Consider the following 27,099-nt stretch of genomic DNA (forward strand, 5'->3'; position numbering starts at 1 on the left):
TGGCCAACTTTGTGCCAAATGAGTCATCTAAACTTAATATTTAGACAAAACTACTTAACTTCAACCTAAAATCACCAGAACGACCCACTTTATTTATGCCAAATAACAGTGTAAAATTATTTTATTATGGATACTAATCATGTAATTAAATAAAAGCAAAATCGTTCATTATGTTTTAATATACAACACGTTATTTGTTATATTTATATTTCATAAAATTTGTAAGATGTAATACTCAAATTTCAGTTCAGGAACAGGTTAACTTTACAAAGAAGAAACATTGTAATATTTTTAAAGGATATGAGTATAGAAAAAATCAGCTCTGTCAGTGAGGAAGCTTGTCATCCCTGATTTATTTCAAAGTTCCAGACTACAGTATTTATAATGTTATGGACTACTTGCTTTTGAGAGCTGCATAAATTGTATCTTGAGTGACCTCTGATTATGGAAATTCAATCAAAATTTAAACACCATCAGGTGTTGTGAGACTAATTCCTTACTAAAGAAAAAGGCAATCTAAAGTGGTTCTACTACCTACTTATGTGATGTAGAACACACACACACACACACACACACACGTGTCTCCCCTTTTCATTCCAGTGCAAATTAAAAGAGTGAAGGAAAAAGCTCCTCTTAAAATACAATTTTCTGAGATAGGCTGATTTATGCAGAGCCTGGGCTTTCCCATTATATAATCAAGTACCCTAAAGGTATAAAATTTGGTTAAAGCACCCCAAACAATCTCAAACAATCTAAATCAGTCTCTCTTCTCACACACAAAAACAGAGGCTACTCACATTTAGGACCATGTGACAATACTTAGAAAAAAAGTTAATATTGGTGGGGACTCTTGGGCATGTCCTTATTGTGCCCAGTCAAATGTAAATGAGAGGTACTCTATTTACAAAATAAGAGAGAAATCTACTCTAAATGGTTAAAATTTTTCAGCTACCTCACCAAAAACATTCCTTATGCCTACTAAAAGCCTAAAAATTATTGCTGTTTCCAGAAAGAAAACTAAAATACAAAGTATGGTATTTGTAGATCACCATTTGTCTATAGATATTTTTCCTCAAAAAGAGCTTAATATTCCATGAAAGTATGTTATTCCAAAAATGTTAGAAAATGTAAAAATCTGTGAAAGTATTTTTAAACTAAATGTAATTAGTAGATTCTGAATGCCAAACTAATTTCTAAAGGAAGAACTATTCTTTTTCTGCCAAGGGTTACAGTAATGTTTTTTGCAATAGTTACACCCATAGCCTAATTCCATAAGCCCACAAAAGATCAAGATAAAGCATTTCTAATATTATAGTTTATTGCAAAGTATAATGTGAATTACATAGAGTTCAAATTTTATGTCTTGAGTAAGCATATGAACATCACAAAAATCAAGTTAGAAATTATTTTTTTGTTGGTGTGGTAGTAATTTCTTTTTTTTTTAATTTCATGAGTAAAAAGGTATCATCAACTCTGAAAAAAGTAAGAAAGATAAATCAAGTCCACTAGTATGGTTAGTAAATGTACTTCTGGTAAAACTGAGTTTGATTAAATAAGATTAAGATGAAAAATATGACATATTCATGCAAAGTAGTTACAACTAAAACCTAATAAAACTTAAGTTATGTACTGACTAGAGATAGCGAGGTCAATATTTATGAATTTACATTAAAATCTTTTCCCTTTTGTATATAAAAAAGACACTCTTTAGTATGAATAGACAGTCCCTCTTTCCCTTGGGCTTTCTTTCTTCTTTTTACCCCTTTGCTACTATAGTTACTACTTTATAGCTTTAATTCAGGAGGAGGAGGAATCTTCTCACTAATTCCTGCCACTGTGAACACAAAGAATGAGAGAAAACTACCCGAGAGCTCAGCAGGAAGCCTGATCCCTAGCACTGGATTAAGCTTTTTTGCAAACAGCAAATAAAGGCAGTGATCTGAAAAAGCTAATCAGATCCTGCTGTGGTATTTAGACTATCTTGGTTGCTAGTATTGGATAATGTTAAGCACATTAAAACATCTGTAGGTGAAAAGAGGCCCTTGCCTGCCTTTCTTAGTCACATGGCCCTGGTCCACTTCCCACTGCAGAGAAAATGCAAACAGCTGTACTGGGCTGTCTGGGTCACTGCAATAAATGACTGAGCACAGGGCGCAGTTATGACAGTGTGGTTTTAGTGATAACACTAATATCTGTCAATGTCAAGGGCTTTTCTAACATTTGAAAATTCAACTGTTTGCTGAGGTATGAATGTGACACACGTGGGTTTTGATGCTAGTGTTGGAATCAATTCTCTTTGTCAGCAGTGATCCAAGCTGCCTTCCCGGTACCTTTCTCCTAATATGGATTTGTTCTCCTTCAATCTACAATTCTTTTCATCCTAAAACACCTCCATAGAAGTAAGATCATTAAATCAAATTTTCCCAGTACCTTTCTCCTAATATGGATTCATTCTCCTTCAATCTACAATTCTTTTCATCCTAAAACACCTCCATAGAAGTAAGATTATTAAATCAAATTTTCCCATTTGTCCCCAGAAGATTGAAAGGTTAAATTTTTAACCAAAAGCTCTCATTATTTTTGATTAAAAAAACAACCAACCAAAAACCTAATTTATACACATGGTGTAAAAGAATGGAGCAAAATCAATCAGGCACTAACTCTAACCTCTGAAAGTTATTATATTTAGTAAATCAGATGGGCATGAGAGCTTTAATATATTTCATTTCCTTAGGCTTAGATTACTTTCATTTCTTAATTTATCTCCTTCCTTGAATACCCCCTAAGTACATCCCTGCCAAAGTAATTTTCAATGACACCACGCTTAGGTTTAAAAAAAATCTCCGCAGATCACATCTCTGGTCCTCTGCTTTGTTTTCAAGATTCTTACAACCGGGGCTCCTCTAGCCCTGTATTCTTATTTTCTACTTCAATTAAGGTGAAGGAATAGCAAAAGTGAAGTCACAGATGCTGAAACAACTGTCCCTTCACCCAAGTGTTCTCTTGCACAGCCTCACCTACCCAGATCATATCTGTTGTTCTAAGCCCAGCTCAAGGCTTATTTTTCCATAAAAATCTTCTTGGACCAGTCTGGTTTTTATTGAACTTCTATAACATTAATAGTCTGTACTGCACAATATAGCACTTATTTATGAACCAGGCTGTAAGCTTCTTGAGGGTAGATCCATTTAATCTTTGATAATCCACACAGCAAAAAAAGCCTATGGTACCCAGCAGTGTGTTGCTATCTAGAAGACATCTGAGTGAAAAACAGGACCAGTAAAAAACAGGCTCCAGCAAATTTGAATGCAGGCATTCATATGAACAAAATGCTCCCTGCTAGTTTTTATTTCTCTTTGTGACAGGGTGAGCTTATCAAAGAGCCTGCAGTGATTTGCAATGTTCCTGTAGCCCTGGCTCTGCCACTGGGGCTGCTTTCAACATCCAAGGCAGCTGTGAAATTGAGTGAGCTCAAGCCTGGCAGGGATGAGAGGTCTTTTCCTGCAGTCTCCTTCTCTGGCTTCAGTTTTCTAACTAGAGTGGCATCCCTAGGAGTAATGCTCTGGCCTCTTCCGCCTCACTTGAGGATGACTTATCTGAGGGGTAAGTCTGGGAAGAGGAGTTGTGTAAGCAAAGTGCAGCCCCTTCCTCTGCACATTTCTCTTGGGATCTGCCCAGGTGCAGACAGCACACAGTTGCTTTGCTCTCCAGCACTGCCTGAGATTGGATGACTACATCTTTCTAATTTGGGGGTTCAATGTTGCTAAATCCTTTATGCTGTGCTCTTAAGTCATGTTCTGCAATAGCTCCATCAAAAAAAGAGCTGCTATTTTGATGTCTATCTACCTGGCTCCTTTGTTTATTTCTCAATTGGTTCAGAACTAAGGCAGGAAAAAGACCCCCTCAAACAATATTCAATAATAATAAGTTTTGATATAAAGAACTATTAAGGGAAAAAAAGGTGATGAAAAGACTTACATAAGTTAACTCAACAGACCACTTTAAAAATACATATAAAGGGATAAAGTTAAAAAAAAACAATTCTGTGACAAAGAAAGAAGATAATGCTTCTTCAAGTCAAAATTCTTAGGGTTTGATTATAAAAATATTTCAGTGTCATATCACTAAGAGCAGATATCTTTCAATTCTCTCCAGGGTTCAGAGGCAAATAGGAAATCCACAAAAATGGTATTTCTTCTCAGTGGTCTAAAAACAAAGAAACTTTTCTATAGTCACTTTAAGTGACAATATAACCCATATCATTATTTGGGTTATATTTTCAAATATTTCCTAATGATTAGCTTCCCATTTAGTATTTTTTTTTTTTTTTTTTTGGCAGCTTGCAGGATTTAAGTTCCCTGACCAGGGATCAAATGGGGGCGCACAGCAGTGAAAGTGTCAAGTCCTAACCAGTGGACTGCCAGGAAATTCCCCCCATTTAGTATTTTTAAAAGTTCAAATAAACAAGCAAGTCTTTTAAAAAGATGATCTTCAATTCCTATAAAACTTGTAAATACTCAAGGAATGAGAAATTTTAGAAAAGCTCAGAGAATACAAATGACATCCAAAATGCTGATGTACTAGGTTGCTAAAGCAGCTAATGTGTGGCAGAGCAGGATAGAGAAAATTCGTGAGGAAAAAAGGACATAGATGATCTTAAAAGAAGTATAAAGCACATGATATCATCCACGTTAACAAAACACAGTTATATTAAGTACAACTGAAACTGAGGAAAAGCTGACCAAACCTATGTAATTTTTTTTTTTTTTTTTTTTGGTACGCGGGCCTCTCACTGTTGTGGACTCTCCTGTTGCAGAGCACAGGCTCCGGACGCGCAGGCTCAGCAGCCACGGCTCACAGGCCCAGCCGCTCCGTGGCATGTGGGATCTTCCCGGACCGGGGCACGAACCCGTGTCCCCTGCGTCGGCAAGCGGACTCTCAACCACTGCGCTACCAGGGAAGCCCCCAAACTGTGTAATTTTATATAAAATATATGTAAGACACATTCTCCGCATTATAACACAGCTGGATGGTAGTTAAATGGCACTTTGACAATAATGATAAGATTTACAACATCATTCTCCAAGCCTAGTCAGAACTCAACCCATCTCTCCTTTTGATGCCACAGCACTGTACCTCTCACTCCTGACAGCACCCCTCACTTCCCACCTGCACGTGCTCATGTGTGCACATCATTTCATCTCAGGCTGAGTGTACCAGCTGAGGACGGTGCATGTCTTATTCTTCGGGTATTAAATAACTCTATTTAGCAAACTAACTCAAAACTTCTTGACCAAAAGTTTAAGTGAAATTGACAGATTCAGGCTATAAAGAATAATTGTATCAGACAGAATTAAAAGAGGACTCTATTATTAGAGGTCTCTGTTCTTGCTAATGGTCTAGAAGACAGTGTAATGGTACATTAAATGTAAAGGAACTCAAGAAAAAATATATAAAACATGGTATACAGCAAATTATGACCCAATAAAAGTTGTTTGTTAATTATAAGTTTGATCTAAGTATAAATTCTTGCTAATAATCAAGACAGATAATAGTTCCTTACATACCAGCTCCTATAAGATGAGAAAATGAAATGCTTGAGTTAGTACTTCCAATGGTCCTCATTCTACTGGTTTAGACAATTGTCCCAGTGTGCAAGAAACTGAAAAACTTTGAGAGGCTAACAAAACGAATGGTTGTGTTAGAAAACGCTCAGTCAAATTAGCACAGAAGTTCACAACACAATTTTTCTTTACAGAGTTCTATTCATATCAGAGGATGATATAGTAATTTAGACATTAAATTTAGAATTCTGAGCATTTAGGATAAGATTCCTTCTAAATGCAAATCATCATATACTATAAGTTAAATCTAGACTATGAATCATCCTAAACAGCTGCCAAAACAATTCAACTATAAACTCTAACAGGCCAGAGATTCTTGTGTTTTGTTTTCTGCTGTATCTCCAGCAACTAGCAGAGTGCCTGGCAAACAGCAGGTGCTTAATAAATATGTGCTAAATGATAGCATTCCAATAACTGGGCCAAAATCTCTTTTCCAGATTTATTTGTTCTTTACATCCCTTCACATAACCTACACTCCAGCCAAACACAAGGATTTAAAGCAGTGGTTCTCTTAATTTGGTTGCACACTGGAATCCTCTGGGGAGATTTAAAATATACTGGTGTAAGAGTTTCATCCCTAGAGATGTTTATTTATTTATTTATTTATTTATTGGTCTGGGTGATTCTAATGTATAGCCAAGTTTAAGATTCTTTCTTCTAAAATAACTTTCTCCATAGTTTCACGGGTTAAAATCTTATCTATTAGTATTGAAGATTCAGCTAAAACCCCAACTCTGCCATGAAACCTTCCCCGGAACACTGTTAAACCTATCTTTGGATTATTTGAGTTTTGCACAGGGCCTGGCATAAGGTTAGGACTTGATAAATGTCTGAGTGGTAAATAACTCTGGGAGCATGGCCCATAGCAGAAACACAGTAAATATTTATTGAAAAAATGATGTATAGTTGGTCCCTGTTATCTGTGGATTCTGTACTTGCAAATTTGCCTACTCACTAAAATTTATTTGTAACCCCAATAAATCCTCGCAGTGCTTTACAGTCGCCCCACGGCAACGTGCATGTGCAGAGAGGCGGAACATTTGAGTTGCCAGACAGGCATTCCAGCGGAGGCTGAACAAAGCCCTCATGCTGAAACAAGTGTCTTAAAAAGGGCTTGTTAGTGCTATGATTTTTGCATTTTTGTGCTTTCTGTTGGTGAATTTGCTGTTTAAATGGCCCCCAAGTCTAGTGCTGAAGTGTTATCTAAGTGCAAGAAGTCTGTGATGTGCCTTGTGGAGAAATATGCGTGTTAGGTAAGCTTTGTTCAGGCACGAGTTACAGTGCTGTTGGCTGTGAGTTCAGTGTTAATGAATCAACAGTACATATTTAATAAAGTGTCTCTAAACAGTACTGCATGTACAACAAGGTTATGTATTGATTGGTCCATGAAAATGTTCTGACCGGAGGCTTGCAGGAACCTAATCCCGTATTTCCTCTAGAAGCAATTGTTCAGTATTTGCAAGTGACTTCATAGAACATAACTACAGTTGCCCCTTGAACAACAGTGGGTTTGAACTGCATGGGTCCAGTTAAATGTGGATTTATTTCAACAGATACATAAGGACTATGTGATTCTTGGCTGGTGATCTGGGGATGCAGAACCCTGGATAAGGAGGGCCAACTGTGAAGTTATACTCGGATTTCTGACTGCACAGAGGGTCGGTGCCCCTAATGCCTGTGATGTTCAAGGGTAAACTGTTCAAGAAAAACAAGATTGACTGTAATTTCATCCTCTCTTCAGAACTCTTAGTGATCTTACCTGTAATTTTAATGCCAGTTTCATTCAGCAAACGGGCACCTCCTAGGTGCCAGGTGCTGGGGATACAGCAAGAACAAAGCAAGTCTCTTCTCTCACCAAACTCACAGAGGGAGAGAATGTAAACAGTAAATACACGTCAGGTGATGGTAAATGCTATAGAGAAACTTTTAATCAGGGAAGGCCTTTATGATAGGGTGGTATTTGTGCAGATACCTAAATGAAGTGAAAGGAATGTGTAACAGGAGGAGGGAGGGTTAAGTACAAAGCCCAGAGATGAGAGCGTCCACAGGACAGCAAGGTGGCCAGTATGTCTGGTGGCAGGTGAGCAAGGGGAGGAGTCAGCAAATGAGGTCAGAAAGGTCAAGGTCAAGACCAGCCATGTCATGCAGAGCTTTGAAGGGCAACGCACCTCAAAACTTTACACAGCGTGGGAATCATACAAGAATCTTTTGCATGTATATGCTTCCAGCTACTTAAGAATTAGTTTGACAAGTTTTAATAGAAAAGCTGCTGTTGGGAGTTCGATGGAGATTGTGTTGTAGTAATCCTTGCTTAAAAAGCACTACTGATTTACTATATTGTTTAATCAAGAATAATTGATTGAAATTTCCTCTTTCAATACAGTTAGTTCCTAGATTTCTTTGTAGGGGGCTTATAAATTTCTTTTTAAACTTGTCTTAAAATATTTTGCTTTTGTTCTTGCTGTGAATGGAGGTTTTTTTCTTCCCTTATATTTTCTAACTAGTTATTGTTGGTGTCTAAAAAATAATTATTTTTATTCTTGTACATAAAACTTTAGTGAACTAGGTATCTCAGTGAACTCAATGTTTCTATTAGTGTTTCACTGAGGCTCTTGGGTTTTCCAGGCATATATAATAATGTAAAATCATCAGATTGACTCTTCCTTACCAATTTTTACATCTCTTGCTTCATACTTCTGTCAATTACATTGTAATGTTAACAATGGTTATTTTGTGTCATTCCTGATATTAATGGGAATGCGTCTAGTGTTTTATTATTAAGCATTATATTGATGGCTGGTTAGGTTGTACATACATATACATATAAAACATACACATCTATCACGTTGGGCAAATTTACCTCCTCATGCCTCATCTGTTAAAAAATAAAATACACATACACACACACACACACACACACACACATATAAATAGTTGTTTTGAAATTTAATGAGCTAATACATGTAAAACACTTGACACCTGGAACAGTGCCAGGCACACAGTACGCACTCAGTAAGTGTTAGCTGTATGTAATTATAAGTTTATATACAACTATACATTTACACACCACACAATATGTAGCCTTTAAAAAGTCACTTATAGAAATATGTTTTCCTCCTACATGAAAGATTTAAGAAAAAAATTAAAAATGTGTATTGCATTAAAATGATATATTAAGATGATCGTAATTTCTTCTTTGAGTTACTAATATTGTGAACTACATTAACAGATTTACTAATATAGAAACATTATTACATTTTGGAGGATTATACTGTATATGCTGGTATTTCCTTAGGAATTTTTACATCAATAATCATAAGACTGGCTTGTCATTTTCTTTATTTGCTTTGCCACATTTGGGTACTACTATTTTGCTGATGTTAGAAAAGGGGTATGGTATTCCATCCAAACTTTTTCTCAATGACAAACCAATTGCCCCACGTACCAAAGGGAATTAGACTAGACTGGGCCATGTGTTCCTATACAGGCAGCACTATTTCTAATATCTGATTTACTGGTATTCTGAAACGTGTACCTGACCCCTTACTATAAGTTCTAGGGTAGAGTTTACTCCAGCATGGGGTCCAAAGAAAAGAGGATGAGCAAGAGAGAGATCTTATAATTTATGGATATAAGAACCAACACCACAACACACCCTCTCCCAAAAAGTATCCAAATATCCTGGACAAATTACACAACTGCTGTGTTTCAGTTTCTTCAACCATAAAATGGGGATAATAACAACACCAACAGCACAGGGTTGTAATATATATAATAACTTAGAACAGTGTTTGGCACATAGTAAATATTATTATCTTAAAAGTTTATACTAAAAGTGAAATTTCAGTACAAAACAATAGAAAACCTGATTTTCATTATTTTATGTTCTCATTAATATAATTCTAAAGTTCTGCCTTTGTTCCTGATCTCAGAACATGAATTTTGTTAAATTAATAAAATAATTTAGAACAATGTTTCTCAGAGGGAAAGGGGAATGACATTTAGTTTGGAAAAGCCAAACATACCTATCCTTTTTTGTAAGAAAAACTACTCAAGATTTAAGTGTCATGGAATACTTTGGCTAATAAGGATAATTAGAAGACAATAGTATCAATAACTATGAGTATCTTTGTACGGTGACACATCATAACTAGACTTACCCTGGTGATTGTTTTGAAAAGTACAGAAATATCAAATCACAATGTTGTATAACAAGAACTAACATTGTGTTGTAGGTCAATTATACTTCAAGAACAAACAAACAAAAAACAGAAAGAGATCAGATTTGTGGTTACTAGAGGCAGGGGGTGGGGTGAGGGGGAATTGGATGAAGGTGGTCAAAAGGCACAGACTCCCAGTTATAAGAGAAATAAGTACTAGGGATGTAATATGTACAACATGATACAGATAATGAACACTGCGGCACATTATGTGTGAAAGTTGTTAAGAGAGTAAGTGCTAAGAGTTCTCATCACAAGGAAAGATATTTTTTTCTATTATTTAAATTTTGTATATATATGAGATAATGGATGTTCACTAAACTTACTGTGATAAGCATTACGCGTAGGCTCAGCGGCCATGGCTCACGGGCCCAGCCGCTCCGCGGCATGTGGGATCTTCCCGGACCGGGGCACGAACCCGTGTCCCCTGCATCGGCAGGCGGACTCTCAACCACTGCGCCACCAGGGAAGCCCTGTGATAAGCATTTCTTGATGTATGTAAGTTGAATCTCTATGCTGTGCGCCTTAAATATATGCAATGCTTTATCTCAATTATATCTTGATAAACCTGGAGGAAAAAATATTCAAAAAAGAAGATAATGGTAGAAAGCTTAGTAAGGAACATGAGTATAAAAATGGCTGGGAATCAGTAATTTAGAAGAAATACATTGATCTGATGATGGGCAGAAGTGAAGGGATGTGGGAGAAATGGCAGTAAAATTAGAAGAAATTATAACAAGCACCTGAAAGGAAACAAAGGTTTTTCTTATGGAAAATGAGAAAATACTTCTTTCAGTTTAACAATATAGATTGTGGACTGTGCAAAATTATTTTAAAATAAATGGCTGTAGACAAAGATCAGCCATCGGCTCCCACCTCTCTCATAATCTCATTAACTTTTAATAAAGTAATAAATCAGTATACTTTTCAGAATTAGCTTTCTCTTAAGATCTGTAAGTTACTATCAAAAAATTAAAGCCATAATAATTTTCTCCTTTAAATAATTGTTATTTAACAAATCTTTTATGGAAAAAAATCCTATGACTTAGGAATCTATTTTCTTGATAGTAATATCATTAAATACAGAGTAATTTAGTTCTTATGGCATTTTTACAGATGTTAGCTAGGTGATCAAATTCTATTTTAAAATGTGTACAACTAATACATTTTGAAAGTAATACTCTGATGAAACGCAGGACAACAGCAGCCTGGTCCATGGTCACCCAATCAAGCTAAATCAGAGGTTAAGCCAGTATTCAATGAATTAATGTATTCACTCAAGAAACATTTATTTGAATGCCTACTATGAGAAAGTGACATTAAGTGAAGAAGATGAGAGAGGGTACAAACATGAATATGGTTGCTACCCTAAGGAATATAAATTTACTAAAGAAACCAAATAGATGAATACCTATAAAATATAGCACATGTCAAAATTAATGCTATTAATAGTGATATATCATAGAATACAAGAGACAAAGACATTGGCTCAGATTGGAGAAGGTTCTGAGAGGCAACATATAAGCTGAGAACAGAATGATGATGATGACACATTCCTATATATACTATGGTGTATGTGTCTGTGGTAGGGCAAGATGGGGAGTGGGGTAAGGTAGGGAAAGAAAGGATTTTTGAGAAAACAGGATCAAAGGCCAGAGACGTGAAAGATGATAAAATATACAGAATACTGTGAGATTAATACTGCTGTAGAAGAGGCTAGAAAGTTAGGATGTACTTAGTTCATGGAAAGTCTTGAATGCCATACTAGTGTTTCAACTTTGTTATTGGGAAACTACTGAAGGTTTCTGAAAAAGGGAATAGTGTATTTCTACCCACATTTTAGAAAGGTAATTAAATCAATATAAAATTAAATATAAAATTAATATAAATTTAAAATATATAAATTAAATAATAATTAAATAATAATTAAATAATTTATAAATTAAATCAATATAAAATTAAATATAAAACTAATATAAAATTAGAATTATTGATTTAAAAAAAAGAAAGGTAATGGGGAACCACTGAAAGTTTCTGAGAATGTGAATGATATGTTTCTAACTACATTTTAGGATGGTAATTCCAGCTCTATTAGGTTTGAGGGGGCAAGAAACTCAAAGACAAGTTAGGAAGGTATTATAATACATAATGGTCTAAGCAAAAGGTGACTGGTATCTAAAGTTATGCAGAAAAAAAGAAACAAATATGAGATATTTTCTAAGATGAGCCAATGGGTCCAGTAAGGATTTGATACTAAAGACAAAAGAGGAAGGAGTAACAAAAAATAACTGATGGCACCAAATGATACAGATACACTGCAGAATGACTGAGGACATTGGGTAAAGGTGATTAGTGACCACTGAGGGAGCTGTTTTGGAGATATGAAGACAGGTGGGGTGAACAGGCAGCTGCTCCTAACCAAGTTTTTATGCCATAGATCCTTTCTCAGTCTAATGAAGGCTATACACCTCTTTTCGAAGTAATGCTTTTAAATGCACAAAGCAAAAACAGAGACTGCATTACAAAGAAGCCAATTATATTAAAATAGTCATCAAAATATGTAAAAATGTGATATAGTAAAATATATGTCTTTTATTAACACATTAAAATAAGATATAGCAGCAGACCTAATAACTACCATGATTTTGAAGTAGTTAAAAGTAAAAATGATATTTCAGAGTATTTACTTCAACTGTAACATGATAGGGAAACATTTATGATTTCTATGGATGACAGAGTCATATATGCTGTTATTAAAATTGGACTTGTTGCTTACATTCATAATTGAGGGAAATGGTAAATTTCAATCAGAGGATATGAATATAAATACATAAATTTTTTCCCATCCAACATCACAGAATGCCCAAATTCTATCCATGGACCCTTTGGGGAACCACAGAACACAGGCTACAAACTCCCAGTTAAGGAGTAAGTGTGTGCTGAAGAAGAGATGACAGCATATGTATTCTTTTAATAAGTTTGGCAGGAAAGGAATAAGATATAGAAAGATATTTTGGTGGGTGGGGAGGGTAAGGTTTTTTTTTTCTTTCTTTTAAGAACTTTAAACCAGGAGAATGGATTTAATGGGGCAGGAGAGAAAAAAGGTATGCCCACCTATGTATGAATGAAAGACTGGGAATAAATAAAAGGACAATAACTTAGAGGAAAAAAAAGAAGGAATAGCAGTGAATTGGGAAAACAGAGTTGGTTCAATGAGGCAAATGTTGGCTCTACTTTAGCCTCTAATTCTCGGTCAAAATTAACCAGCCTACCACCCTCAACCCTGCAGTCCTTTCCCAGCCTCCACAAGACCCAGAGGGTCAGGACTGACTGGGGTGAAGAGTGAAAGGCGAGGACAAGCACTGCTGGCAGGGAACTGCCAATGTTCAGGAGCAGGAAGTGCGTTCTTGTTGCTCTTCTGCCTCCTTTTCTAACGCATCTCCAGTCTTCTTTCCCAGCTCTCAAGATACCTAGAGGCTTAATGCTGCCATTTGGCCGTCTAGATACTCCCATCCTAGTTGCTCCGTCCAGTCTCCCTTCCCGCAAAAATCAAAACTCCAAAAGAAAGATCATTGAGGGTACTGTGATGTTTATATGATAAAAGTAATTATTAAATATTTAAGTATGAAAGATTCTTGAGGAAGGGGCGTAAGTACAATGGATGCTCTAAGGATGGCTTGTTAAACCAAGTGACTATTTATTTAGATAAAATGATTGATGAAAGATTTTTAAATATAAGAATCTTAGCGTAATCCTGGTCTCTGGACCTCCTTCCTTGTCGGCACCTTTCCTCCTCTGCACTTGTGTGTGCATATGCACACGTGTGCATGGAGAGAAGGGGGTGCAGGGAGGACAGAACCAACTTACCGCATTTCTGACTCTTGGAAGAGATTCTTAAGCCTTTGGGTTTAGTAAGCAAAAAGCTACTTTATTGGAAAGCAAAGATTTAGCAATAAAACAAATTAATCAGTCTTCAGACCCAGTATTTCTATTTTTTTCTTTTTTTTTTTTTGGCCATGCCATGCTGGCATGTGGGATCTTAGTTTCCCAACCAGGGATTAAGCCATGCCCCCTGCAGTGGAAGCACAAAGTCTTAACCACTGGACCACCAGGGAAGTCCCTAGACCCAGTATTTCTAAAATAAATAACTGATTGTTTTATTTTATCTTCTAATTCTGATTATTTTTTAAGAGATAATACAAAAAGTTGTGGAAAAGGTTAGCACACATTGAGAAGAAAATTATTTCAGGATTTTGATCAAATATAAATCCATGTTGAACTGGATTAGCTTATATTAGGTGTTTATCATAAAATAGTATTCAATCTATTAAAATGCACATAAGACTTAAGTACTCATTTGCTCTCAAAGTGGGAAATAAACATTTATGATCTACGTGTTATTTTGAGGAATGCTCAGGCCCAAGACTCAGCACCTGGTAGCACTCTTGCCAAATTGGCATTCTGGCTTCTGGCTATCACTCAGGAATTCCAAAGTGTTTTCTCTACCTGCCACATCTTCACTCAGGTGCTCTCCCAGCATGGGATGGTCTAGAAGCTAAGTTGCAGCTGTCAACCTGGCACATGCTTCCCCGCCACCTAGGCTAGCAGTAAAATTTTCTACATCAACCAAACTCACAGAATTAATTTTGTGAATTTTTTTCTTATAAGCCAACTCCTGATGTTTTTTTTTCCCCAGATCACACTTATACTACCTATACTCTAAACCTAGTCTCTCTCCTAGTACAGAAAATTTTTCTAATTTGTGGATCAGTATTTGACTTCAAACATTAGCTGCCTGATTCCCTACTGAGGTTCTTATTTAAAAGGGAGGGATTAAAGACCTTAGGACCTAGCAGAGCCTCTATTTAATATAATCAAAAGACCTGAAAGAACACTGAAAAAAAGAGAACTTAATGGGAAATAAAGGAGCAGCAATTTAAAGCATTTTGTTTTTCTTACTTATAGGGATCACTAGAATTGTCCACCGTCCATTTTAAAGAATGTGGAGTATTTTCTAAAATTCTGTCATTTCTCTTGGCCAATGTATTCATCCCATCCATAAACAGGCCAGGAAAGAAGAACTAATTTTTATTTCCAAAGCTTTACATTTTTGGGGGTGAGAGTATTTGAAAGATGCACCCTGAAATACTATAAACTGGTAAAGAGCATAGTGGGGCCCATGGAAAAACAGAGCTGCTGGCTCAACTTCCAACTCCAGGAAATCCTAGAACACACACAGAAGGGAGCACACAAGGGCCAAGGAGATGTAGAGATCTGCAGGCAGAGATGCCCCATTTAAGGCACTCAAATACTTTTCAAACAAACTTAGAGATCAGCTTATTTTGAAAGTTACACCATCCTATCCTTACACAAAGATGACAAAAAGCCCTGACAATCTAAAGCTTTAGATTTACTTCTTTTATCCACAGGCCTTAAATGATGATGATGGCATTAAACTCCAGGGTATATGTGTATTTAATCAACAACAGCAACAACAATTAAAATGGCCCTTATCTGAAGTACTCACAGAGTAATTGCTAGGGACTTCTTTTTTTTATTTTATTTTAATTTTTTATTTTTTGCCATACATGGGCCTCTCACTGTTGTGGCCTCTGCCGTTGCGGAGCACAGGCTCCGAACGCGCAGGCTCAGCAGCCATGGCTCACGGGCCCAGCCGCTCCGCGGCATGTGGAATATTCCCAGACCAGGGCATGAACCCGTGTCCCCTGCATCAGCAGGCGCACTCTCAACCACTGCGCCACCAGGGAAACCCTACTAGGGATTTCTTGACTTCAAAGATAAGATACAGAGGACATTTGCACTAGACAGACCAACTTTTTCAAGGCATTTAGGAAAAACTCAAACATAGAGAATGGAAGTATACTCTGACTATGAGACACAAAAATGAGAAGTCAGCATCTGATAACAAAAATTTTTTTAAACCCTAAAACTCCCAATATCTATACATTAAAACTCTCTTCCAGATAACCCTGCAGTTAAAGAAAAATAAAAAATAAAATTACGGACATTAAAAATGGATGACAATAGAATTATAACCTATGGGATGTGGCCAAATTAATACTCAATGAAAAAATTAATGGTGTAAATGTATTTAATAGAAAAAAGAAATAAATGAATTAAACATTTAAATTAGAAAGGTTAAAATAAGCAAACAAGCCAAAATAAAGGTAGACAAAGTAATAAAATTAAAAGCATAAATAAGTAAATTAGGAAGCAAAAAAATGTAGAAATGGTTAATATAATGGAGAGCTGGTTCTAAATATGAATGAATGAATAAATGAATAACTTCCTAAAAATGTGACCAAGAGGTTGAGGAACTCTACAAATTAACAATACAAATATAATGTTCAATGAAATGGAAGGGTTTCTTTGCATAAATCTTTATGCCAATAAATAAGAATCCATAATTGAAGCCGACTTAAGAAAAGGTTGTAAGTGAATAACCATGGAAGAAATAAAAACTTTGTTAAAGATTTATACCCTCTATTCCATTCCTGACAAAGAATGCTATACCCATTTTTTCTGTAGGTGTGTTCTGGCAAAATCCTTTGTTACTGAGATTATTCTAGGGCACCTAAGAACATGGAAAGCATCCCAACTGGTTTATGAGGCTGGCCTAATTATGACAAAACCTAACAAAGATGGCACCAAAACTAATCAAATATATGTATAATCTTACTTATACTTTATACAAAGTTCTAAATATAAGAACGGTAAGTTATATAGTATATTCAAATTATAACAATACACATTTAACCAGTAGATTTCATTCTATGATAATAGATTTTTCTAATATTGAACACTGTTAATTCAGTTCATTTAATCATAAGTACTGATTAAAGACTTGCATTGGATGGGTGTGGAAGATGAAAGAGACATGAAGAATCAAGAACTTCTAGATCTATGGTGTGAGCAGCTGAGAAGATGGTAGTAACATTTATTAAAGTGGGCAAGACTTGGAAAGGGACAGATTTGGAAGGACAAAAATTCTGTTTTAGATAATTTTGTTTCAGATACTAGTAGCTATCCAAGTAGAGCTGTCCCAAGACAGCTGGGTAAAAGAGAGAAGTCAGTATTGGAGATAAAAATTTGGTAGTCATTAGCATGTAGATGGTATTTAAAAATATAGTTTTGCATGGATGGAAAACTGTACAAAAAAGAAGAGAGTCCAGGATTCAAATTTTAGTAACCCAACAATAGAAAGACACTACCTAGATCTGTGAATACCATATCTTCATACAGTATATGTTGCTATACTTAATCATTTTTTAAAACATGCTAAATCAGGACTTTGGTACAAAAATTATTTAACAAAAACCTACGATATCACAGGGTGGGTTTCCTGCTAGCCCCTGAAAACTTCAGTTTCAGTAGCACTGTCCTATTTGTGATTTGTAAATTATTTGAATCTTTTTTTGGGGGTAGTCATTTTTAAAGAGTTTTCTGAAAGATGCCTCAGAAGCTGAGTAAGGAGGGCTCTGGGACTATGACCCTAAGATTTTATTTGAATAAGGGTTTTATTCCAAGGGGCAAATTTGTTTCATTTACTTTAACTAGTATTTTATAAATATAATGTAATAGCAGACAATGCTGAAAAGTAAAGTGGGTCTCAAAGTCTGTATCATTTAGACAAGGATGGAACCATTAAGTGGGTTGAAAGCAGCAAAATTTCAGCCTTACTGACATTTAGCCTTATTTAAACTGACTGACTGTATGTTCAATTTAAAAAGAAGAGAACATGAGTCAAATGCTGAAAATATAGTTTTGAAGATGTGCCTAAAAGATACTTAGGAATTTAACAATTTAAAGGAATTCTCCCATAATATATAAATCTATTTTCAAGTTTCTCACATTTAGCTTTTATAGATATTTGCAGGAATATGTGTATGTAAGCAGGGGACACCTATGTCAGGAAACAATAGCCATTGGCATTTAAAAAATGAAATAACAGGGAGAAAGACCCAGTAAAATAAGAAATAAGCTCAAATGCCTACTATCACTGTTCTATGGTTTCAACCAATGCAATAAGACAAGAAAAAAAGTTGAAATATTTTTTAAAATTTATATTATTTGGGGGTCACTTATAATATATCCTGAAAATCAAGACAGTCAACTGAAAAAGTATTGGAACTAAGTATCCTGAAAATCAAGACAGTCAACTGAAAACGTATTGGAACTAAGTACTACAATATAACTAATGGTACATAAAAGATGGTTATTTAAAATTGACTAACTTTCCTTTATACCACCCACTACAAGGTATAAAATATAGGCATACCAAGTATAGAATATAATGAGGTGAAATCTCATTCATAATTAATAATGACAGCTAATATCTCTCAAGGGCTTATACTTCAATGTACATTATTGGTTAATAGCCACAACCATGATATTATATGATATTACCATGATAATAGGTACTATCATCACAATTTCACAAAGAAACTGCGGCTTAGGAAAATATAGGAAATTTGCCCACGATCACACAAGCGTCAGAACAGGAACTCAAACTCAATCTCTCTGACTCTACTGAAGGAGCTTCTTAGCACTATTATGTCATTCTTGTTTATCAAATTAACAAAGACAGGCTGTGAAGGGAAACTGTGATGGGTGCAGAGAGCGATACACATGCATTTCTAAGAATATAAATTGGTGCAACTTTTCTAGAGGGCAATTTGCATGATCACATCTAGGAATTTGTTTAAAATATATTCATCAATGTGTACAAAGATCTATATACATGGACATTTATCACGTTCACTGTAACAATAAAAATATTGGTCATACTCTAAATACTCAACAATATGAGCTTGATTAAATTGCAGTATTTGAATGTGTTGAATGCATTCAGCCAATAAAAATAATCTTTTTTTTTTTTTTGTGGTATGCGGGCCTCTCACTGCTGCGGCCTCTACCGCTGCGGAGCACAGGCTCCGGACGTGCAGGCCCAGGGGCCATGGCTCACGGGCCCAGCAGCTCCGCGGCATGTGGGATCTTCCCGGACCAGGGCACCAACCCGTGTCCCCTGCATCGGCAGGTGGACTCTCAACCACTGCGCCACCAGGGAAACCCAATAAAAATAATCTTTTAAAAGGATATTTAATGATACAGGAAAACATCGTATATTGAATGAACAGCAAGAAACAAAACTACATATGCATACAAATTTTTTAAAGGATGTGTTTATATTGACTAGGAGATTAAAAAAAAATGAAAACATTACCAAAACTTTAAGTTATCTCTACGGGAGAATTATATATGATTTTTCACTATCACTTTTACTTTTTCTCTATTTTAAAAATGTGATAAATGTTAAAATATTTAACTCAAAATTTAATTTTAAAAGATAAAACGAAGTAGTCAAAATAATAGAAATGCACTTTGGAAAACATCTCTCCTATTTAAAATTATTTTTTCCTATGCATGATATTGCTAATTTTAACATAACGTTATGAACACAATTTTTATGTTACTTAAGGCATTTTTCTATCTTAGCAAAAATAGAAATAATGCCTACTTTATCAAAATAGATAATTTATTGCACACTTCCAGCATTTTAGATCTGTACTAATCATTTACAATTACAGCAAAATTCCAAGAAGTATCTAATACATAAAATCGCCAACTCAGTGGGGCAATTCAAAGAAACGATGACTTAAAAAACATCTAAGTCAACAATGAGGAGGCAGCCTCAATTATATGGGAGAACTGCTCCCTATAAGTATACAAAATAATAAAAATAAATTATAAAGTAAAAGCCAAGATGTGAAACAGACTAAGTCACAGAATAAAGGATAAAATTAAGCCCATGTAATTTTGAATAGGAAATGAGTAGATGACTAAGAACAAAGAACAGAAACTAATTTTAGCTTCACCCTAAATGACATGAAGTAATAAATTTAAAAGCCCTTTGAAAAATCTAAAATATAAACTTACATATTAAAAGCAATAACAGTAAACTTGATTTTTTAGGTATTTTTCATCTGGTAAGCCCAATTACCCAGAACACAATTAAGAGCCAGTGAATAAGTAGACAGAAAAATAAAACAAACAAACAAAATCTCTGTCTAATCAATTCAGTGAATACTGCTAAGTCACTTTATAATAACATTCACTGCCTTCTATGTGCCAGGCACTTTTTATACTCATTAGCTTAAATCACTAAAAACAACTTGCAAAGTACAAGAAATCAAAGAGAAACTGAGTTTTGTCTAAGGTCACAGCCAGTAAAGGACAGAGCTGGGATTCAAACCCAGGTCTATTTAATTGTTAGAGGCCCCAACTACTCTCTGAAAGTGCAATTTCTCAGTTCTCCAACCTAGACAATCTGCGAGTCCTAAAGGCCTTTAATTGCTGCCTAAATACTTTTATGTTAGCCATAATATTAGCTGTTGTCATTCAGTTTCACAGTCCATAGCAGTTATCTTCTTCAAATTAGAGGGAAGAAGTGAAAACATCAGCAAGGAACAGCTAACAGCAAGGAAAGAAGACCAAAAATCATTAATATACATCAACAGAAATCATTGAGTTCTGCTGTCCTCACCATCTTTTTTTTTTTTTTTAAAAAAAGCAAAACAAGCATTGTTATTTAGATAGGATAAATAAGAAATCTTGATAACCCCTGTTCTATCACCTGGAAGATAGGCAAAACAACAGTATAAACTTTATACAATTGTTGTAAAACTAAATTAGATAATGTAAGTAAAGTGCTTAATACTGTACCTGGCATAAAGTTAGTGCCCCATAAATGTTAGCTATTATTATGCTTCATAATAAGTGAAGTTATAGGCTACATGTTACTTGAAGGTAGAAAAATATAATCCATGTATTTAAATTTTTCCATTTAAAATAGTTAAAATGTTTTGTTCTTGAAAGACTTTAAGACTAACTTCTAGAAATTTGCCTTTATAATATCCTTCCCCAGCTAAGTGGGGTAGATAAGGGTAAATGCATGTGACCACTCAAGAAATCACATCATACTAAGTTAATTTTAAAATGTTTGGGTACACAAATTGTGTTATTTGCTCTACTGATTACTGCGATCATCTCATAGCCATCTACTGACTTTTGTTCACCCTACCACATCAGCAGGTCCATTTAAAGAACATACTCTATGGCCTTTAACAATAAAAACACATCCATGAAGTATCTACTAGGTATTAAACACTGTAGAAGACTTGGGATAAAACAGTGTAAACCAAAGTCCTTGCCTAAAGACTACAAACAAGATAAAGAAGATCCTAGGCACTGTATTTTGTATTATCAGTTAATCCTTATGACAAATCTATGCCCTAGCTAGTATTTTTTTTTTGTTATATAGATGAAGAGCAGAGACACAGAAAGCAAAAAAGAAATAAAGAAGAAACAGTTAACTATCACCAAATATACAAATGTTATAGAGGGATTTAAAGTATTTTGAAAACACAGGGGAGTAAACAAATAATTTTGCCTAAAGATGGGTAATTAGAAAATGCTTGTATTTTAAATTTAAAACTCAAGTAAAAATTCTGTAAAGTATAACTACAGGAATAAAAAATAGGAGAGTGTTTATCAAAATATTTACAGAAGTTATTTATTGGTAAGAAGATTCCAGGTGGTTTTACTTTTCTCTTTGCTTCTTCTTAATCAACCTGCCTACTTTAATATCTTAAGATATAAGTAGAAAAAAGTCAGCATTAAAATTAGATATTAATGTTCATTTAACAAACTGTCAAAAAATTTTACAGTTAATAGTTAATTCAAACATGGAATGAAATCAGCTCTTTCACGCTTTTCTGACAAGGGTACATACCAATACAGCTTTTCTGGAAAACTTTTTGGCCATCAAAGACCTTAAAGCTTATTCTCTTTGATCATTACTTCTAGGAATCCATCCTAAGAACACAGATGCAGAAAAAAGAAAAATTACTGGGATGTTCAACTAAAGCATTATGATTTTGAAATACTGGGGGAAAACAAATGTCTAACTGAAATAGGAGAATGATTAAGTAAAATGATATGTTCTTAGGAAGAAAATGTTTGAAATATTTTTAATGTCATGAGAAAATCCTTAGTGAATGTTAAATGGGGATGGAAAGGTGGGGCACCAAGCTCTATAAACTCCCAAGAGAGATGATTCTATTATATAGTTTAAATCTCACAATAATATATTAACATGTATTAGGTTAAAGAGACCTTAATATTTCATACTTAGCCTAAGTTGGGACACCTGCTCTGCCATTATTAACTGTGAAACCTCTAGCAAGTTATTTAACCACACTGTAGTTTGGTTTCCTCATCAGAAAAAAAAAAAAGTATTGAAATACTTCTTTACAGGAGTACAGTATTAGATGCATTAATATATGTAGAGCACTTAGAACAGTGCTTGGCATAGTAAGTGTCACCTCTATTATCAATCTTAACCTACAATGGAGTAAACCCAGTGAGATCTAAGCTGAGGCCTGAATAATGAGGTGTGAGCCAGGCAAAAGATGAGGGGGTATAGGGGAATAATGTCCAGGCAAGCAGGAAGAACTTGGGATTTTTATTTGCTATCTACCTTTAGAGATCTGATAATTTATCTTAAAGGCAGAATGCTTTGAGTGTTCAGACATCTGCTTATGGGCTTTACTTTATGCCAGTTCACTGGGCATAAGAATCATCATGCATCTCTTAATTTTGAAACAATGTGTATCAACATACGAACATACACACAATGACACACTTTTTACAGAACTAAAAATAGTATCACAGGAAGGCAGAACTGCCCAGTGGTTAAGGGCATGAGTTTTAAAGTCAGACTCAGGGGTTCAAACTCCCTCTGCAATTTACTAGATGTGTGACTTTGGACAAGTTATTTAAACTTTCTGTGTCTCAGTTTCCTCATCTATAGAATGAAGATAATAAAAGCAATCATAAGCATGACATTAGCACATCAGTGCACAATACACAATAACTATTATTATGTCAGCTATAAAAACCAAAGATGGAATTGATATCTCCACATCACAGATCTGAAAGTTATCTTTATGCCACTGGATCCAAAATACAGTGTGCCACAGCAAAGGAAACCATGAAGCAAATGAAAAGACAACCTACAGAATGGGAGAAAATATTTGCAAATTATGTAACCGACAAGGGATTAATCTCCAAAATATATAAACAGCTCAATATCAAAAAAACAACCCAATCAAAAAATGGACAGAAGATCCAAAGAAGACAAACAAATGGCCAAAAGACACATGAAAAGATGCTGAACATCACTAATTATTAGAGAAATGCAAATCAAAGCTACAATGAGGTATCACCTCACACCCGTCAGAATGGCCATCATCAAAAAGTCTACAAATAATAAATGCTGGAGAGGGTGTGGAGAAAAAGGAACCCTCCTACACTGATGGTGGGAATGTAAATTGGTAGAGCCACTATGGAGAACAGTATGGAGGATCCTTAAAAACCTAAAAAAAGAGCTACCGTATGATCCTACAATCCCACTCCTGGGCATATATCTGGAGAAAACCATAATTCAAAGCAATACATGCACCCCCAATGGTCCTTACAGCACTACTTACAATAGCCAAGACATGGAAGCAATCTAAATGTCCATCAACAGATGAATGGATAAAGAAGATCTGGTATGTTTATACAATGGAATATTACTCAGCCATAAAACAAGAATGAAATAATGCCATTTGCAGCAACATGGATGGACCTAGAGATGATCATACAGGAGGCATATCAGCACTTAAAACACAAATTTTTTTAAGAATATTTGGTATTTTTGAACCCCAGAATCACGATATTTTAGGCTTAAATTTGAATTCCTGATTTAATATGCTTCTGTTATTCACTGACCTTCTTACTTAATATTTTTCTTTCCAATAAAACTATACCCTTGAAACCATCTTTGCCACCTTAATCATCCACTACTCCTATCATCCGGGGAATGCTCCAGACACACTGGATCACCTACTCCCTGCTTTCCTTGACTCAGGGTATCCATTTGGAAATGACTCCCATCTTTAAGGCCTGGCATGCCACCTTTCTCAGTGCCTGAATTTCCTACTTCTTTGCTTATGGCACGTAGAATATTCCATCTAGCTTTATGTGCTCTCTGTTAATAATCTCTCTTCTTTTAGAGGTCAGGGTCCTTATACAGCACCTAGATTGATACTAAATAATTATTTGCTGAGGTAATAGAAGTTTACCAGTCTCACATGAGCAATAACTGTCAATTAGTTTACAATCCTACATTCTAATACTAAAATGATAAAAAAAAAACCCTCCTACTTAAAATCTTACGTTTGCTTCTTTAAAACTGCTATCAAATAAGAATGAAAGTAGAATTCTTTTGAATGTATGTAGAAAAGCAATTGAAAGCACTAAAAGGGTATAAAATGATATAAAAATGGTATTAAAAACTATAAAATGATAGCAACACTTTTACATCTGTTACAGTAATTAAAATTAATGTAGAGAACACTGTGATGTGCTAGAATGAAGACAAGGTAACCCAGTTGTAGAATGAGAAAAATACTTAAAAAACACTATATCTATTGAACACTTGGGGTTCAATTTGGCAGATGTAATCCATGAAAACATAGCTCCAGAGAAACCAGTAATATAAAATAGGATAATTTTATTAGTATAGTAATTAAAACAAAAATGTAGTAAAAGGAAATGACTAATAAAAACTTCCATCAGCATACAAACGTTTCTGTTTCCTATAATATTTTCCATTATAATAAACTAGTTCATTAGACTTCCATTATTAAAAGCAGGTTAAAAAAATAGTGGCCTCTTTTTTGCTGTTGTTTTGTTTAAAAGTTCATTTTACTTTACATATAGAGTTTAAGTACTTGTGTGATGACCAGATGCTAGAGGTAGAAATGTAACCTACTTTGAAAGCAAAATCCATTGTTAAACTAAGTAAAAATACTCAAACATTTCAAATCATAGATACACAGTTACTAGACGATTCTGATGTTTAGGGTATCTTCAAGTAGACAGATTAAGGTAACTTAAAATCCAAATGCCAAATTGGAAGAAAGCAGGTGAATAGAGAGGCAAGTCTGAAATAAGCATCTTCCTGGGGTTATCAACAGGAAGACAATTTTACAAATATTTGGTGAAGCTATCCTTATATTCGAACAACAGATAACACCAAAATTGAGAAATTGCGACTAAAATTAATTGCATATGTGATTAAATAAATGGAAGTCATACCCTCATACCCTAAATATATTAAGACTTTAAAAAATATATAACACATTACATTCCCACTTCTTGTGGTTCTCCAAGGTCCAAAAACTTTTATTAGGCATATCCACTGTTTTCTGTTTATAATATACATTAGAAAAACTACATGAGGAAATAAGTGAAGAACTGATGAATTTTCCCAAATTTCTAAATATACTGAGCCCCAAGTATCTCTGCAACTATTCTAAGATGGTTAAAAAAAAAAAAAATCTGGATCAATAAGCGCCTCATGGGCCTGGGGATATTCCAACACATTCTTACAACCAACAGGAAAACTTTCCCTAAATCTGTATTAGTATTTCTTCTCTTTATCACAAAACACAGAGCACAGACCAGGATTGTTAACGGTTACCCAAACAGCAAGAAATCCAGTTAGGGTGATCAGTACTTGGAAGCTTAGGCTGGTTTTAAGGTCTTGAAGGGGTGAAGGACCAGACAGTTGAGGGAGGAAATGCGGGATTCATTTCTTCAAGTTACATTTGTAACACCTCTTTGTAGGGAGTTAAACATGGGGACCGGTCCGGCTAAATGAACGCAGGGTGAAAATGGGAATTTGGCTGGACACTGAGGGGTGAGGGGTGCAGGAGGGACGCGGGAGCAGAGGGGGGTTTCGCCACGGCCCGCCTGGGGGTTTGGCTGGAGGGATGGATAATAAAAGCTAATGGCTGGGGCTGTATCCGAGCTGTCGGATGCTGCCTCACCCCCCCGCCGCCCCCCCGCCTCCCAGCGCGCGAGGTCTGAGCCTCAGGAGAGGGACTGTGGGTCCGTTTCCATCCGGGGCGCCCGGGTCCGCCTCCATGTTCGGCGGCCGTGCCCTGGGGCGGCCGGGAGTGGACCGAAGCCCTAGGCCGCGGGGCCGGAGAGACCGGCCTCCCCTCGCCCGAGATCCCCGGTGGGGCCGGCTTTGCCGCCCGGGAGGATGCGCTGGGCTTTCCCTCGACCCCGCCCGAGCCCCGGGAGCAGCCGGGGCTCAGGGACTCGACTTCCAGCGGCCCGACCTGCCTGGGCCTGGAGATCCGCCGGCGCGGCCGCCCCAGCCACGGCCCCTCCGCCTGGCGCTCGGGCGCGGCCTCCCGGCCCGCGGCCCTCCCCTCGCCCAGCTCCCTCAGGGCCATTGTCGCCGCTGTCCGCCCCTCCACCCCCTTCCCGAGGGACAAACCTGGGGGCCGCTACCCGGCATGGCCGGCCCCGCGAGGAAGCGGCGAGCCGGCGGCGGGGCCCGCAGCGACAGCAGCCACTTCGGCCCTCCCCGCTCGGCGCCGCGCCCGCCCGCCCAGCCCGCGCGCCCTCCGCGCCGGCCGCAGCCCCGGCTCCCCTCCCCCGGCTGGCACCACTCGCCGCCCCCCGACCCCCACGCGCGCGCACCCGGATCTGTTGCTCAACCTACTTTCAGTCTCTTCTCATCAGCCATCACCACATGCCCTGGAAGCGGGGCCGCCCCGGGACCCTCCGGCGGGCGGCCGCCTCTCCTTCAGCCTCTGGCCGCCGCTAGAGCGCGGGGCGAGTGGGAGGCTCCCCCATGCCGCCTGCGCGCACACCGGCCACACGCCGGGGCCCCGGCTCGGCCCGCCGCCCGCGCCGCTGCTCCGCGGGGAGAGCGAGCCTGGATCTCCCGCTGTCGCCTCGCCCCTAGCCCCTCGCCCGCCCGCAGCGGCAGCCGCAGCCGCTGCGCCGGTTCCTCCTCCCCTTTCCTCTTTTCCTTCTCCTCCTTCGCCTCGTCTGGAGCTGAGGTTGGCAAACCAGCACCTGCTGCTGGAGATCACCGAGAACTGAAACAGGAAACCCCGAACCCAGGGGAAAACCCGGGAGGCGTGGGGAGGGATGAGGGGAGCTGCTGGAACCTGTCGGGCTTGGCCGGGCCACTGCGGCCGCGGGAGGTTCCCGCTCCGCCTCTCCTCGCGCCCAGCCCAGGGATCCCGACCTCCCCACTCCGCTCCCCCTGCCCGGGCCGGCGGCGCCTCTCGGCTCAGCTACGCCTCCTCCACCCGGCAGTACCA

At 37.1% G+C, this 27,099-nt stretch overlaps 1 protein-coding gene across 3 annotated transcripts in view; it reads right to left on the reverse strand.

Moving 5' to 3' along the window:
• Window positions 1–26,722, reverse strand: part of ZC3H12C (zinc finger CCCH-type containing 12C) — a 69,810-nt gene extending 43,088 nt beyond the window's left edge. The window contains exon 1 of one of the 3 annotated variants that reach the window (XM_082845163.1): window positions 26,490–26,722. In XM_082845163.1, the coding sequence (XP_082701289.1) occupies window positions 26,490–26,513 (24 nt within the window). In that variant the 5' untranslated portion in view covers window positions 26,514–26,722. Of the gene's footprint in view, window positions 1–5,567; window positions 5,610–21,656; window positions 21,715–26,489 lie in introns of those variants that run through there. The other 2 variants (XM_082845162.1, XM_082845164.1) reach the window with 2 other exon arrangements.
• Window positions 26,723–27,099: the final 377 nt, after the last annotated feature.

The sequence above is a fragment of the Leucopleurus acutus genome (assembly GCF_964270905.1).
Source record: "Leucopleurus acutus genome assembly, chromosome: 8".
Classification (NCBI taxonomy): domain Eukaryota; kingdom Metazoa; phylum Chordata; class Mammalia; order Artiodactyla; family Delphinidae; genus Leucopleurus; species Leucopleurus acutus.